This window comes from Seriola lalandi, unplaced genomic scaffold (assembly GCF_002814215.2).
Source record: "Seriola lalandi dorsalis isolate HSWRI2012SDOR001 ecotype SW California unplaced genomic scaffold, Sedor1 jcf7180002054954, whole genome shotgun sequence".
Taxonomy (NCBI): domain Eukaryota; kingdom Metazoa; phylum Chordata; class Actinopteri; order Carangiformes; family Carangidae; genus Seriola; species Seriola lalandi.
In genome coordinates, this window is record NW_019525505.1 from 508,538 (window position 1) to 524,619 (window position 16,082).

At 42.4% G+C, this 16,082-nt stretch overlaps 1 protein-coding gene across 2 annotated transcripts in view; it reads left to right on the top strand.

The window, feature by feature from the left end:
• The first annotated feature begins 215 nt into the window (after positions 1–215).
• The window catches only part of pleca (plectin a), a 91,511-nt gene continuing 75,644 nt past the window's right edge, over positions 216–16,082 (top strand). For both annotated transcript variants that reach the window (XM_087170624.1, XM_087170625.1), the window contains exon 1: positions 216–515. In XM_087170624.1, the coding sequence (XP_087026750.1) occupies positions 425–515 (91 nt within the window). In that variant the 5' untranslated portion in view covers positions 216–424. The remainder of the gene's footprint in view (positions 516–16,082) is intronic.

Here is a 16,082-nt window from a genome sequence, read left to right on the forward strand (position 1 = left end):
GTGTGTGTGTGTGTGTGTGCGTGCCTGTGTGTGTGTTCATGGGATCTGCTGCTCAGCCTTAACTGGTATCTTTCTTTGTGGTGTGTGTTCGCCTCTGTGCCTTTAAGAGGAGGGTCTGATGTGTGTGCGTGTGTGTGTGTGTGTGTGTGTGTTTGTGTGAGTGTGTGTGGGTATTTCTCAAGCATAGGAGGGGAGTGGTGGTGGTGGTCTGGAATGAAATCTCCAGCTTCAGAGGGAATACTGTGACTGAGTGTGGGTGAGGAAGAAGGTGGGGACAGACAGATAGGTGGACAGACAGCCAGGAGGGTTTGATCAGCACTGAGGGGACAGACAGCCAGAGAGAGGGGAGCACAGTGGAAAGTTAAAGAGAAAGTTTGCAGAGACAGGAAGGTGCCCTAAACCCTGACTCAGAATCAGCCAGGCCATGTCCATGCCCATGTTTGACCCAGGTCAGCGGCTGCCAGAGGAGCAGGACTATGTGCAAGCCTATGAGAGCGTCAGAGAGAAGTATAAAGGTAACAACACCCCCTGCTTCTCTTCTTCTGTGGCTTTTTACTGTACATGTACATGTTCAAGCTATAACCATGGTGGGAGTGTGTTTGAATGGGAGGTGGGTGTGTGTGAGTGGCTGCATGCTTCAGTGACTGTAGGATGCTGTAAACCCAGCTCACTTAGCGGTGTTAATTGGTTCCATATTGATTTACAGAGATGCACATTGGGTCATCTCTGTGTGAGATGTAGAAACAGGACGTATATATGACACATTCACACTGTTGTGCTGGAGACGTATAAAATTCAGCCTGAGATCTTTGGTAATATTAAAGTTAAAGATGTTGGAAGTAGTCCTGCAGGATGTGTCTCAGCCTGTACTTATACATTTATAAAAGCTTGTGACAAATGAAGCTGCAGTCTTCAAACAGTAAGTTTTCCTTTTAGCTTGTTCATAACAGTTCGCTATTAGCTTAGCGTTAGCACGTTAACGCTGCGCTCGAGTAAAACAAACCGCAGTGGATGGAGAAGTTGAAAATGTAGCTTTTCTACATGTTTAAATCTTTGGTTTTTTAAAATTATTTCTTGTGATGTCTTTTGCGATGTTTTTATTACACATGATCATATCGCGATGGCCTATCTCTTAGTTCTCTCAGTCCGGCTGAGATTTAGGAGGCTGAGATTCGGCCTTTATTCAGGTTGAGTGAAGGAAGACCTTTGTATGATCGAAACAAAGAGGAGTCCTCTCCTGTCTGGTTGGTTTCCTCTTCAGTTTTGACCTGACAGCAGGGGAATCGCAGGGCGGTGTGGGCACAGAGAGGTGAGACATTTGGCCCTTGATTAATTGGAACCGCTCCAACAATGCAGCATGAGTGAGAGTAGCTGCCAGCCCACAAGGTGGCACATCAGAAGGACCTTCACCTGACTATGTCGGGGGAAACACTGGCATGGCTCGATGGTGGTTCTTTCAGAGAGGACTGCAGAGCAGAAGCTCAGACACAGGAACCCTGCACCACCTGCAGATGCTCCTGCAGCTCATTTGCTTACTTGATTTATGTGTCTGAATTTGACCAATGCAAAACCTGGAAGGAAATCATGACCTCTGTACAGCAACTTTTACACACTGCCCTCCTCCTGAAGGACGTGCAAAAAGGTTCATATAAATGTAAAATTAGACAGAATACATGAGGAGTGTAACTGTTCAAATCAACCGACAGTGGAGCTTAAACTGTTGAAATGAAAGGTTCTCTACACTACCACTACAAGCGCTATAGAGCAGTGTTTTTATAAGTGTGTTTTGTTTGTATCAAGCATCTGTGCGGGTGTGTGGGCGATATCATACATGGTGGTTTCACACTGTTCCACTGACTGACAGTTGTTGGGCAACAGGCAAAGAAATATAACAATGCAGCTGCAGCAGGTGTTCTGAGCCTGTATTGATAGTTAACAAGAGAGAGAGAAGTCAGGCGTTGAGGGGACAGAGACGTGGGAATTGAGTTGCAAGTTCCCTGGTGTTTGTTAGGACTCAAAGATTCACATGATGCATTTTAAACTTTAGACTTAACTTTTGACTCTACAGGACACATTTAATCACAATCTTAAGTTATCAAATGACAAATATTTGCTGTTCCAGCTTCTCAAACATGAGGATTTGCTTCTTTTCTCTGTTTTACATCCTGGTAAATTGAATAACTTTGGATTTTGCCCAGAAACGAAAAGGCTATTTGATGTGTCACTTTGACCTCCAGCAAATTGCAATGATCATTTGTCACTATTTTTTAGACCATATGATTAATTGATACATTTTTAATTAATCAAAAAAGATTTGATCTAAAGCTAATAATTTGATATCAAAGTCTATCGCTTTACCAATGTAATAAGAGCATTAATATGATGCGCCATTATGGTATCTGAGTGTTTCATGTAGGTGTGTCTGACTCTTGCTTTAGAATTGAATGTGTGTCATTGTCATGTAAAACTGCTCACACATCTTGACATTATCGCTTTCTAATACAGACTTAAGTTGCTTTTCACATTTAATAATTTTAAATTAAACATCGGTTGGAGAAAATGATCAGCACAGCCACAATATCGAGTTGTCTGACCCTTGCCTGTGTGGGTCAATCTCAGGCTCAATGTGAAAGTAAAGGCAGGTGAATTACAGCAACATCTGGAGGTTGTTTGAACTATAGGATACTGGCTGACACAAACAGCTGTGCTCCTTTATTCCACTTATCCTCTATATACAGTAGGATGTGAGTGAAGAGGCGGCTCCTCCCGCGAGTGGTTTGTATTGTGCAGGCCCTACACTCTCTATACAGCGTGTGACTATCAGTATAAAGCAGGGCATTGTTGCTGAGCAGCAGTGTGGATGTTCAGCAAAATCCCTGGATAAAAATAGATTAGAAATAAAAACCGTGGGCATCATTTCCACCGCAGCTACAACAGGCCATCAGTAAGGACAAATGGTCCTGGTCTTGGTCTCGGTATGTTGGGAACAGCATCGTTCCATCCAATCACACCAGTCTAGTCATTTTCTTCCCATGCGGTTGCCTACTGTGCGTGTCACTGTGGGCAGCCTTCCTGCTGTGTTGCTCTGGCACCGGTCTGGTGCTCCACGCCCCTGTCATAACCTCCAGTTCCTCTGCCAAGATCTCACTTCCTGTTACTCTTATCGTTGGTTTTTGTTGAAGTTATTTGTTTTAGATAATTGCACCTAAGTAAATGGAAAGTCTGGACACATATTCTGTCTGAATAAAAGGGGGAGAGTGAGGTTGAAAGCACTTTTTTATTTTTATCGACTGTTTTATTGCATGAAGCTGATCTGGATTTTGAGTTTAATGTGTGTTTATTGTTTTGGGGCATGAGATGTCAGCACTTTTTGTAGAGCTGCTGCTTGAGATGATGCATGTGTGGAGATGTGTGTGTGTGTGACCTGAATAACTCAAATATGTCCTATATTAACCCAGTGTTCATGTGTATGTTGCTACAACTTTAACATATTTTATTTGTTGGAAAACAGAAGTTTAAGGCAGCTATTTGTAAGTTTTGCTAATGCTACATAGCTAACGTTAGCATTAACAGCTGTCTTGTAAACACAACGATGGCTGAAGCTCTTGTCAAGCAACAATGACCACCACCTGCTCCCGACAAGAAACCATGTTCGGCTGTAGGGAAAACTTTCAAACAGTCCTTTTAAACACCAATGTTAACTCTCGTCTCTATCACGTCTTTTCCTCTGCTGAAGTTAGCATGCTAACCAGCTAGCATGGCCCTGTGTCGTCAATTTCTGAAACCGAATCACTTACCAATGCTCAAGCACTGACAATCATTACTTTGCAGCCCTGCATGCCATTATGGTTTGTTTAATGTGCATCTGTCTGACTCTTGCTTCACATTTGAGTGTGTGTCAGGGTCATGCAAAACTGTGCGCAAGTTTAAAGGAGGTATTTGTACGTTTTGCTAATGCTACATAGCAAACGTTAGCATTAACAGCTGTTTACTCACCAGTCTAGAAGAAATGCTGTGAATTCAGCATCGCCAACAGCTGTGTACAAAGGTGGAAAGCAACGTTGATGTTAACTCGTCTCATCCCTTTCCAATACTGACTCGCAGGAGCCCTGAAGAGCTGCTCAGAGGGCGTATTATAAAGATTGCTGAAGCTCTTGTCAAGCGACAATCATCGTTCGGCAGCAGCGAAAACTTACAAATAGTCCCTTTTAATTAATGAATTTAAAATAATCTATTAATGACCTGCAGCTGATATTCCACATATATTGAAAATGGTAAAAATATTAGTGTACATATAATGGATAATTAAAGTTCCTATTGCCTTGGCCTGCTGACAGAAATACATTCTCTGCTATTTTTACAGCAGTAGTTGACGCTGGTTCAAAATTCATAACGCTCCTCCTCCTGAATATAAAAATAATAACATATGAAAATAACCTGTCATGTACAGCTCTTCTGTACACAGTGTATCCTATGGCTTAATCTCATAGCAAACACGCTGTCATGCGTGTACCAGCTGTCCTATTTGCATAAGTTATAGCAACAGGTGAGATTCAGGTTCCTGCAGCGATGATGAAGTGTGGTCGTGTGGAGCTCGGTGTTTATTATAGTAACTGAACAGATCTGTTAGTGTAAAACACACAGCTCTGCTTTAAATACTCACAGCAGAGATATCTCAGGAGTTCACTCCGTCAGTCTTCAAGTTATTCTGGATCAAAGAGAAACTAAAAAGACTTCTGACATTTAGCTCGATGTGATGTTGCTTAGAAACGTTGCTGTAAGTTATGCATTGAAAAGTGATCTTGCAGAATCAAACCATTTTTTCATATGGTATTGATTGTATATCTTTTCTGCAATCAATTACTCTTAAGTAAGTGGATATCTCTTTATTAAAAAAGCTCCTGAGGGTTTTGCTGCAGTTTGGCCTCCCCATGGAAATACTTGGAATCTCTGAAATACTGTGGCGGGAACATTTCAGGGTGGGGAAACCTCAGTAACGACTCCCACAAATACAGTGCAAGCACCCTACACTTACTAACCACTGCAGTGACCTCGCCTCTGGCTCAGGTGACCCTCAGTGGAGTTTACTCAGGTTCTGTTTGGTGATCTTAGCCTCGAGTGCACATTCCTCTGAGGTTAGACGGTGGTTTCACTGTCAAATATCCAAAAATTTCTCTTCAAAGTAACAGACTGTTTCCTCAAACTAAGAAGTTCTAAAAAGAATTTGAACTAAATCTAAGAAGAAACTAAATCCCTATTACAATAAACTGAAATAAAAACTGAGAAACAGTGCAGATTATGACAAGGTAATTATTGAACTCTTATCCTGGAAACCTAAACAAACACATTTACACAAGAATCTTAACTCTGTTTTTAAAAAGGTAAAAATAAACTGAAAATGAAATAAAAATGAAATGGACGTCTTCGTTGTCAGTTGACAGTCGTTGTCAGTCGTGCTGATCTCACCTGTGTGTTTGCCCTGTGAAGGTGAGGTGTGTGATTAAATGCTGTGAGGTGGATTCACTGTCCCACTCTCAGTTTTCAAACACCATGAAACAAACCAACACACTGGGAGACCTGCAGCTAGAGGAGAGCCTGTCTATGCACTTGAGATCTGCAGTGTGTGTCTTGTTTTACTATATATGTGGGGTCCGAGTGGAGGCCACTATACTTGTGGGGTCCGACAGGTTTTTCAGGACTAAATGCTGGACCTCATGAGTTTAGATTGAGGCATTTAAATGGTTAAGGTAAGGGGCAAGCGATTGCATTGTGTAAATAATGGGTCCTCATAAATATAATAAAACTGTGTGTGTGTGTGTGTGTGTGTGTGTGTGTGTGTGTGTGTGTGTGTGTGTGAATACCAGCATGGTTCACTTCTAAAAGGGCTGAGATAAGTTTGTCATGTGAATCACTGAGGGGCGTCCACAGAGAGAAACCCCCTCCACTTCCAGTTACTGTCCTCAGATCAGTTTCACGTAACTTGACCTCTCAAATTCAAAAATAGTTATAGTCTTATGTTATGCACGCACAAGGTGCACTCAGGAAATGTCTCACACACACACACACACACACACACACACAGACACACACACACACACAAGCTAAATTATTCCAATTAGTTTATTCCTCTGGTTGTGAACTGGGAGAAGCGGTTTCCTCCTATCATGGAGGAGTCATCACTAACGTCCAGTTCACCTGCTGTTTTATGGAAAAGGAAACTTCTTTCTGACTGTGTGGAAGCTGAATGATACATTTTCTTCTCACAGTAATATTGACTAATAATCAATAACTACTAATCAAAACACACATCAGTGTCCGGTGTTAATGAAGTGATTAAACATAGAAAAAGACATGGGGTCTGTGAATAGAGAGATGATGAAGTATGTATCCTCTAGTGTGTGTTTCTGTGTAATCCAGGCTTTGTTTATGTAGTGTGTGAACTCGGGACTGAAAGTAGCTTCTAAAGTAAAAGGGACTGCTAATTTCGATTAAGAGGCCTCCTCTATCTGCTGCTGGCTGCTGTGAGCTGTCAATCATCTGGTGACATAATCTGATTAGTATCAACCTGCAGAGCAAGAAACAGCAATTTTCTGACAGATAATCCAGTGAACGGCAGTTTAAAGCGAATCAGAGAGAAAGGACGTGAGATTTTAAGAAGCAGTTCTTCTTTCATCCATTGAATCTTCAGCGTCCCTGCACTGCACTTAGATGACTTAGAAACTTTCAGTCATGGAACATGATTCGGTCTGTGTGTGTGAACGGAGACATGAACAGTGTTATTTCAGAGGGCCCTCAAGGTGTGTCTGTGTCTTTTGACTGTCGAGATGATCATGACTGTCAGAAGAAAAAACCTAAAGAACACAGCCCTGTTTAGTTTGACCACAACATTTTATTTTTTTAAATCATGAGGGTGTTTCCTACGTCTGCAGATAAACGTGGAAATCACTAACGACACCGGACAGGAGACAAAAGGATGCGGTGGTGTATCGTTGTAGTGCGTCTCTGTGTGACGATGACCTGCACTGACAGAGGACAAACTCATATATTATCTCCACATATGTTCACACCTACACTCTGTCCCACGGAGCTGTGCCAACAGGGCGGCTCAGTGTGCTGTAGATTACCCAGGAGCCTTCTCACCTGTCTGCCACCTCACACCAGTCCGTCAGACGACCTGTTCGCTCTCCGTCCGTTCACACGTGCAGCTGAAACACAGTGTTTGATTATTCTGTCTGACCGACAGTCTAAATAAAAAGACGCTCATTTCATTATGATATGAAACGGAAAATAAAACAGCAGAACTGCACTCATTAAATTACTTAAATAATTACTATGTTACCATGACATTATTATTTCCGTCAGACGAGTTGACTCATCAAACCCAGTGTTTCAGAAATGAATCTCGTTTGATCGATCCTCCCCCTGATAATATCCTCTGATGGTAAAACACTTGTGTCACATGGTTTTTCAGCATGTGATTATTTCAACAACAAGCAAGAGATAATCTGTGATGAATTATCCACAAATACAAGTTTGCATCCCAGAAAATGATCTTATATTAAACCATAACCACTGTAAATAGTTGAATCTGATTGGCCGAAGGTCTTTCTACCAAAGGTACAAAGCTTTGAACTCGACCAGTCTGCCCGCACAGTCTCCACTGCTCACGTCACTTTATCTGGTCCTGATAGATGAGTTCACATGGTTTCACTGAGTCAAAAATACCCTTTGATGCTAAATGACGTCAGGATGTAGTCGGTGTCTTCACTGTGTCTCTGGGTTCTTCTGTGAAACAGTTTCGCGTCTGCGGAGAACTGAAAATCCCGACCATGAACCGCTGTGGAGTGAACTCACCGTGGTGAAGTCCGCCGGTGGGACGGGAGAGGACGGGAATGGGAATGCTGTAATTGAGATGGGATTTGTGTGAGAGCAGAGGATTAGTGTCTCCCAAAACCCAGAGAGCGAATAACAGCTGACAATAATCATGTGACCACACTGCAAAGTATTCATTCTACCAAGTTTTAATCTCAAACTGAATCTGAAAAGTTTGTTTTCTCGGTTTTCTCTCACTTAAAAGTTTGTGCACCAAGTTAAATGACATGAGACACGAGACAAATAATCCCTGGAGCTTTCAAACAAGTTATGGTCTTCCTCATTCCAATTTTAGACATGTAAATTACTAGACATTTGATCAACTGACTAGATAAATCAACAACAAAAACTCCAGCCTATTAATTATGGATATAATTCCCCTCTCTTCTGCTCTTTCTGCTTTATCTGCTTCACTATAACTGTTGCTCCACCTGTTTCACAGTTACTGTCAACAGAAAAAGAATCAATGAGGTTTTTAACAATTAACCTCAGGTGATTTAACGGTGTGATGTCACTGTTTACTTTCCCACAGTTTTCAGAGATACAGGACTTATATGGAGTTTGTGTCGACTGATGGCAGCGACACTGAGAAGGATGTTTTTCTAATCTTCCTGTGAGGATGATGATGTCACCAGCAGGGGGGGGGGGGGGGGGGGGGGGACTGCAGTCTCCAGGATACAGTCAGATACAAACTGTCATTTTATCCCGTCTGACTTGACCGTCTGCAGTCGGGCTGTAAGTGGACACTGTACGTCCACGTACGTCCATGTATTGAGGGACTGGGTGTTGATTATATCAATAGAACAGGTCAGCACCAGTTTGTTGACTGTGTGTCCCTCAGCCTGACCTGTGTATCAGATCCTGGTCCTGGGGTGTGGAACAATAGAGCTAACACCCTGGTTCTGGCATGCTGCAGTAAGCCAGGCTAATGCCAGGAATGTCAGTAGTGAGCTGGTTGGCACGTCCTCTGGTTTTCAGAAAGGTTCCTGGGTTTGAGAAGCAGAGCTGCAGTTTCCACGTATCCACGCCCTCAGCTCTACTGCTCTGCAGTTCAGTGTTTTCACTCCACTTTAAAGTTTTCATACACAAACTGATGTGCACATTAATATCCCGGTGCCAGTTTTTGCAAGAACAGTTCAGCTCAACTAAGCCTTTAAAAATATTTGAGTGAATGATCGTCATCTTGTCTCAAAGGTCACAGTCATCAGCAGCACCGTCCACATTTGCTCTTCTTTGTTAGTGAACGTGTCGTCCGGGTGGATCTGTGCTACCTCAGGCAGACGAGGGCACCGCCCCTCCGGGCATCTATCGGCTTCAATGGGCTTCTTTGCCTCGCCCCCCCCCCCCAGAGTGTAGGACCACCACTGAGCGCCACACAACAGTCTGAATGTGTCTCTTATATCTGAAGGATAACGAGCCTCGGAAAACATTTTTCATCGTGACACATTCTGTGAATTCCTCCGATGTTGGGGTTGTCCTCTGAAGTGCTCTCTTTCTGCTGTCTGAGAGTGTCTCAGAGAAGACACACACACACGCACGCGCACGCACACACACACGCACACACAAACAAACCGTGCCGTTCTTTCTCCTTCACACCCTCTGTGTCTTTGTGTCGTCTTCAGCCTCGTTAGCTGTTATTCTCAGTTGGAGTACGAGAATTTATGAAATAAAATCCAGTGTTAATGTTATTAAGCTACACACTGTTTTTGTTTACATCTGGTTCTATGTGTTAACAAACCACCATGTAAGAGCCATATTAATAATTGGTGAACTGTATTTACTAACTTAATAGTAAAAATGTTGAAATGCTCCTTTAGTCGTGTTGCCAGTGAACTCGTAGCCAACAGCTCTCAGTCGGAGTTAACTAGTCTGTGGAGCTTTTTGTTCTAAGTAAACATTTTAAACGGAGTTGCTGCTTCTGAATATTATTTAGCATCAAGGTTGTCGCCGATGCACCGAGAGACAGTAGAAGGTTGCTGCTACACGCCATATACAGTATACAGTACGTTTTACAACAAGAGGAGCTAATCAAGGATATTTAAATGATGACGCTACAAGGCTAGCTGGGGGCTAATCATGTCGGAATAATGTCTAAACACCAGAGGTGTATTAAACTGCAAGTATTAATAACAACTACAGCTGCAACAATTAGTCAATTAATCCATTAGTTAATAGAAAGAGAATTAAGTGACAACTGTTCTCATAGTCAATCAATAATGTGTAATCAAAAGATTTGATAATTCCAGGCTCCCAAATGTGAGCTTTGCTTCTCTGGTTCAGACGCGATAGTGAACTGAATGTGTTTGTGTTGTGGGGTGTTTCCTGCCGCCACCTGGCGCTGTGTGATGGCGTGATGGGCACTTTCCTGATGTTTCATCTCAGGGTGTGGCATCAGTAAACAGGTTATTTTTATCTGCTGACAGCTGAGCTGACTGCTTTCTGTCTGTTTGTGTGTGTGTGTTTGTGTGTGTGTGTGTGTGTGTGTGTGTGTGTGTGTGTGCGTGCTCAGATGAGCTGCAACAACTGCTCATGGAGTTTAATATCACTTAATGAATATAGACCGCATGGGATGGCACCCGCACTATCACCTCCTCCCTGGGTCTCTCTGGTGGGGTATGTCATGCCTGAGCTGACCCTGTGCAACCCCCCCCCCCCACCCTTCTACCACAGAGTAGTCTACTCGTCCTCTTCCAACTTTTAAATGGCTGAGCTCCATGGTGGGAAGATCCACATCTCAGAGAGGGGAGGAGGGAGGGGTGGGGGCGTATCAGGTCCTCCACCTCCGCTTAAGAGGGACATGAGACTTTGGCTGAGGTTCAGACTGAGTGTTGACACTGTAGTACTGAACAGCTGCATGGAAACAGAAACATCCACTCAGCCGGGGGTGGGGGGGTTGGGGGTGGGGAGTCAGGTGACTCACTGTCCCACACAATGACATTTAGCAGGGAAATGTCATTTTCTCCATCTTCCTAAAATACTTCAGTTACACTGAGAGCAATGGTGTGGTATTGGAGAAGAATCGTATTTTGGGAATCACTTCCAGGAAAAATAAAGTGGCAGTGTCAAAGAAAGACTTGTTAGGAAACAGTGACACTAAATCATTATTTGCAGATGTGCCTCCTGTTTGTCACTTATCTCTGATTATTGGCAGCATGTACTCCGGGCATGCTGTGAATTCATAAGGTGTTTCTGTCACTCATTCCCACAGTTTCTCAGAACATGAACCGTGTGAATGTGCTGAGGAAAAGTACAAATTCTTGTTGCTGCTGACGTACCGGTCAAGATATGAATACGAGACGCACAGACTGACGCACAGACGGTTTCCATGTGTCTACTTGCCTTCAGGTGGCAAAATGAATCTCAAATCAGTGTGCGACACCGTTTCACTTATGGTTTTATACATTTTAAACGAATGTAATTCAGGATCTATCTGGAACTGGACTTGTGCTGTTCTTGTTATAGTTTATGATATCTTTATTAAGGAGATGTTTTAGGTGTTGCCTGCCAGTTGGCGCGTAATGTTGATCTCCTGTCATCACCACAGGCCCTTCATACAGCTCTGTACCGCAGGGCTGAGGCTGCTGAGGCCGGAGCTGTGTCTCAAGCACGCTGTTTGTCACCTGGTCCATAATTTATCTATTTAAGAAGCTGATACACCGGCTCGGGTTTGTACTAGTGCTGCACGATATGCACAAAAATCATATCGCGATTATTTTGGCAGGTAATGCGATTTCATGTGGTATGGTCATTTTTTTCATTTCATTTTTACTGACGAAAATATATAAATGGTGATGAGGTGATTGTTGTTGGTCTTGTCCCAAACAATCATGTTCCTTTACGTCTGGAGAATATGATGTGTAGGCCGCGGCGTCTCTGTAGCACCACAACACTCATGGTTGCTAACAATGCTCAACAATGTGACACATTTTACCTTTTATCAAAAAACACTGCTGCTCCTGCGATTCAGATATTGCACTTGGCCAAACTGCAGTTTTTATTATATTTTGATTAATTGCAGCCCTAGTTTGCAGCATGGGAATAAAATGCAGGTGGTGTAGGACGGTGTGTCAGGTCGACCTCCTATTGATCATCGTCTGTTGAATCGTTTGGTCGTTTGTTGTTCTGTTTGCCAAAACCCTGAAACTCACCACTTCAGTTTTTAAACGAAATCTTTAATATATGAAGAATCAAATCAAAAGCTTCTTAGTTTGTTCAATGTTCAATATCTCAGGTAGCATCAGTTTTTGAAAGACTACATGACTCTTCATGGATTTCCCCTAGGGGATAAGTAAAGTATCTATCTATCTATCTATCTATCTATCTATCTATCTATCTATCTATCTATCTATCTATCTATCTATCTATCTATCTATCTATCTATCTATCTTGAGCACAGCACTGATTAATAACATTAAAGGTGGCTGCAGTCTGCTTATGAACGCTACTTCCTGGTCTCTGGTATTGTGCATGCTGGCTCACTGGCACCCACTGTTATTAGTAACACTTGTGCTCCCGTGTCTGCTGTGACAAAGAGCTCCTGTACAACCCCACAATTTCATAATTACACATTTGAGCTTAAAGACAAATATAGTTCAAGGACTCCACTGAGTCATCTCGCTCGTTTTCTTCCCACAATGAAATCTACCAATAAAATCCTCTGAGCTCAGAATGGCTAAGTTTGGTGTTTGGGCCATTATTGGATTTAGGAACAATCTCAGGAGAAAGGATTTGCTCACTGCCTGAGAGAAAGTGCCTCCATTTGTGGAATAAAAGTCCTGTGTGAGTCACAATAAGTGAAATATTTGATTAAGACAGAAGCAGCTCAGTGATTTGGGAGACACCGAATGTTTTGTTGTATAGTGTGTTCTTGTTTAGAGAGAGGGAGCTGCATAAGGAAGATTTTTCAGGCTTTGAAAAGGAGCGTTGGAATAATTGAATAGACTCTGACCCTGTTATAATAAGTCTTTGTTAAATGATTCCAAACTTTTTTATGAACATCTTACAAAGTGTTGTCGTCATTTTAAGGGTTAAACACACAGGTACAGTATGAGGTGTGAACCAGACACTGTTTGCAGGAATGATCTCACTGCTGCTGTAGCTGGTTGAAACTGGATCTGCGATCTCCTTTCAGCCTGACAAGCATGTATTGATTATGTATTGATTGGAAGAGGGGGTGATTACAGCCACTCCTGTACAATTTCTTGGCTACAGCGCACATGGGTTGTAGCACATGTGCGGCTAAACATTATGCTATTTGTTATACAGACATGCGACACTGGATGAGTGTGTTGCTTCAACCAGGTGGTTTTTGTAACAATAATAATAATAATATAATAAGGCAACATAAACAAGCACAGGACAGAGATAAGGTGAAGTTAAGATGGAAGATATACAATATACTTCAACATAAAGAAGGACAATTAGAGGAAACTAGACGCCGTATAAAAGCATACACATGCACACACAATAAAACAATAGGAGGAGGATAAAAAGAAAAATATCTGAATATATCTGTCGCTTTATATTATCGGCTCAGTCATATCTGCCCATGGGAGAAATCATTCCCCATTTGTATCTGAAGGACTTCCTGTCAGGTCTTATTCGTCTTCAGTCGTTCGGTGTAATGTATTTCTCATGTTTTTAATTTTACCTCAAAGAAAGGAGCTTGTTTTGTTTCAGGACATTTCTAAATTCTGTTATCATGATTTGTGGCGGCGCTGGGTCGAAATATTTCAGCTATTTATCTTTAGTAATAAAAAGCAGCTGTTAAATAAAACCCCTCTCTGGATCAGGGGAAGCACGTTCACTGAGCTGTAATAGGTCCTTTGCTTTAAGTAGTCTAGCCGCCGAACACTTAATTAGGAGGAAGACGAACCCTCGACAGGAAATGGCTCCGAAACTGGAACCGGCGTGGACTTGATGGCCGTGACGCTTTGGAACCACGTGACCATCGGTCCTGCGGAGCTGCGATTCATCAGATCACGTGATATTGATGGAAGCGTCATAAACAAACCAATCAACTTACATACATGTGTCGAACCGTCCGTGTCTGCACTGAGCAGACAGGTCACCCTCAAATCCATTATGAGTAATCCACAGCTTCATCAGTCTGTGTACAAAGGATGTTAGTTTAGGCCTGTTACTGTAACGGCGTCTGATGTGTGATTTCCCAGGATGCTCTGACGTTCAGACAAGGTTCTTGCACTGTGTGTGTTTCACTGAGTCAGAGTTAAACCGGCAGCTTGTTTTTACACGTTAGTTTCACGTTGAGCAGAAAGTGACTCTATCACGCTCAAACGACTGACACGTGATGCAGAGAATCAGCTTTTCGGTTTTCGGGATATTTTCATCTCGAAGATTCATGTGGATCCTACATTTCCCAGTGTGTGTTGGAGTGTGTGTGTTGCAGGAGAAACTGACATCGGTTCAGTTGTTGATGTGACACCAGTGTGGATCAGAGTGGACACCTTCTCTCCTTACCTTGAATCCTCCGATATCTCTTTCATATCCTTCGAAACCTTTGTCACAAAATCTCATTTCACCACAACAAACCCTTTGCAGCGATGCAACTTTTTAAACGACCGGGATTATTTTTCTTTGTGTGAAAATCTAGTGGAACTCAGAGCTGCCAAAGAGAAAACTGTCCCGGTTAGCCAAAAAAAAAAAAAAGAAATCATAAATTCTCCACATACACAAGTCTGATAGATGCGTCTGTCACTCTGCTCATGCTGAGGCGAAGCAGCATTTTCAGTGTTGCTGACTTGAGGCCCGACGCAGAGTCACAGTCACTGGAGGCCTGAAGAAAAACTGCTGAGTCAAAGTCAGTGTAACCTTGACTGTCATCAACACAACACAGCCAAGGCTCTGACAGTGTGAACCTGGCATCATTCCTGGTTTATTGACGATAATTATTTACTTTTCTTAATATCTCATGTGTTTGGATTGGACATTAAGAAAAACAGTGAATTCCTGCGGGCGGAGAACTCGTAACTCACAGTCCTGACTCCTGAGTTTCATCAGAGATAATTAGTAGGAATTTGTTTTTGCAGCTCTAATGAGTGATTTCAACATTTTGTTGTTCAGTGCAATTTTAATTTTAATTTATATCAATATCATGTTCAAAAAGATGCTTTTGCATAATTTCATTGAATTATTTGTTGAGATTGCGAAGTATATTTTCTTGAGAAGTGCTCTGTCATCCAAAACCCCTCCGAGGTCCCGGGTCCAGGGTCTCCTCTGCCGGTCCTGTCTCCTAGAAATGATGTTTATATACAACTAAACTGCAACAGCAGATATGTTCAGACACGACTTTATTTTTAAATGCATGAAACATTACATATGTTAATGTTAGCAGCGTTAGCAGGAGGTGGTTTGGGTGGATCGTGGCTGTTCAAAGCTCTGCACTGACGCACCAGAGACCAGAGTTTAGTGAAAGATGGTGGTTCTGCTCAAATATAAATAAACATGTTGTGTCTGAAGTCACTGAACTTTTCCTGTCTTACACCAGACCAGGATCTTTCTCCAATCTTCGTTGTCGTCTGTGAACATTTCACTTTGCAAGTTACCAAACACATAAATTCACAACATTGACAACGTATCCTCGTTAAGTTAATAAAAAAATGTAAACCTGGTTGCAACCGTGTTTCCTACAGAACGTCTTTCTGCTGTTGCAGTGTGTTTGTATAAACTGTAAATGTCATTTGCAGGAGACGGTTTGGCTCTGCACAGCTTTGTCATGAAATATGGAAAAGCTCCTCTTGTGCAGTGGCAGTAATGGAGTAGTTTAGAGGAGAATAATGCTGAGTCACTCACTGTTTCCTGATGGAGGAGAAATAATCCACATTTACCTTAGCTTTACATTTTAATTTTAAAAGACTTCGTAGTTTTATAACAAAATAATTTAATCATTTCAAAATAAAATAGTTTATTTTCTCTCTTGGTGTCCTGCTGTAGTAATATTGTATCAGTGCATTTAAACCTTTACTTGTGTTGAACATGTGTGATATCCACCTCCTCTCAATCAAACCTCATGACCTCACTCTCTGGATGGACCGCTTGGATCCAGCTACATGTCTCTGCTGCGATGTGATGGTGGAGCGTGACTGTTATTGGTCGGGGCACCTCCCTGTGAAACACCACGAGGATGAGACGGGACGACATCAGGGAGGGGTAGTGGGTGGAGGGGAGGGAGGTGGGCTTCTTTCTTTTCC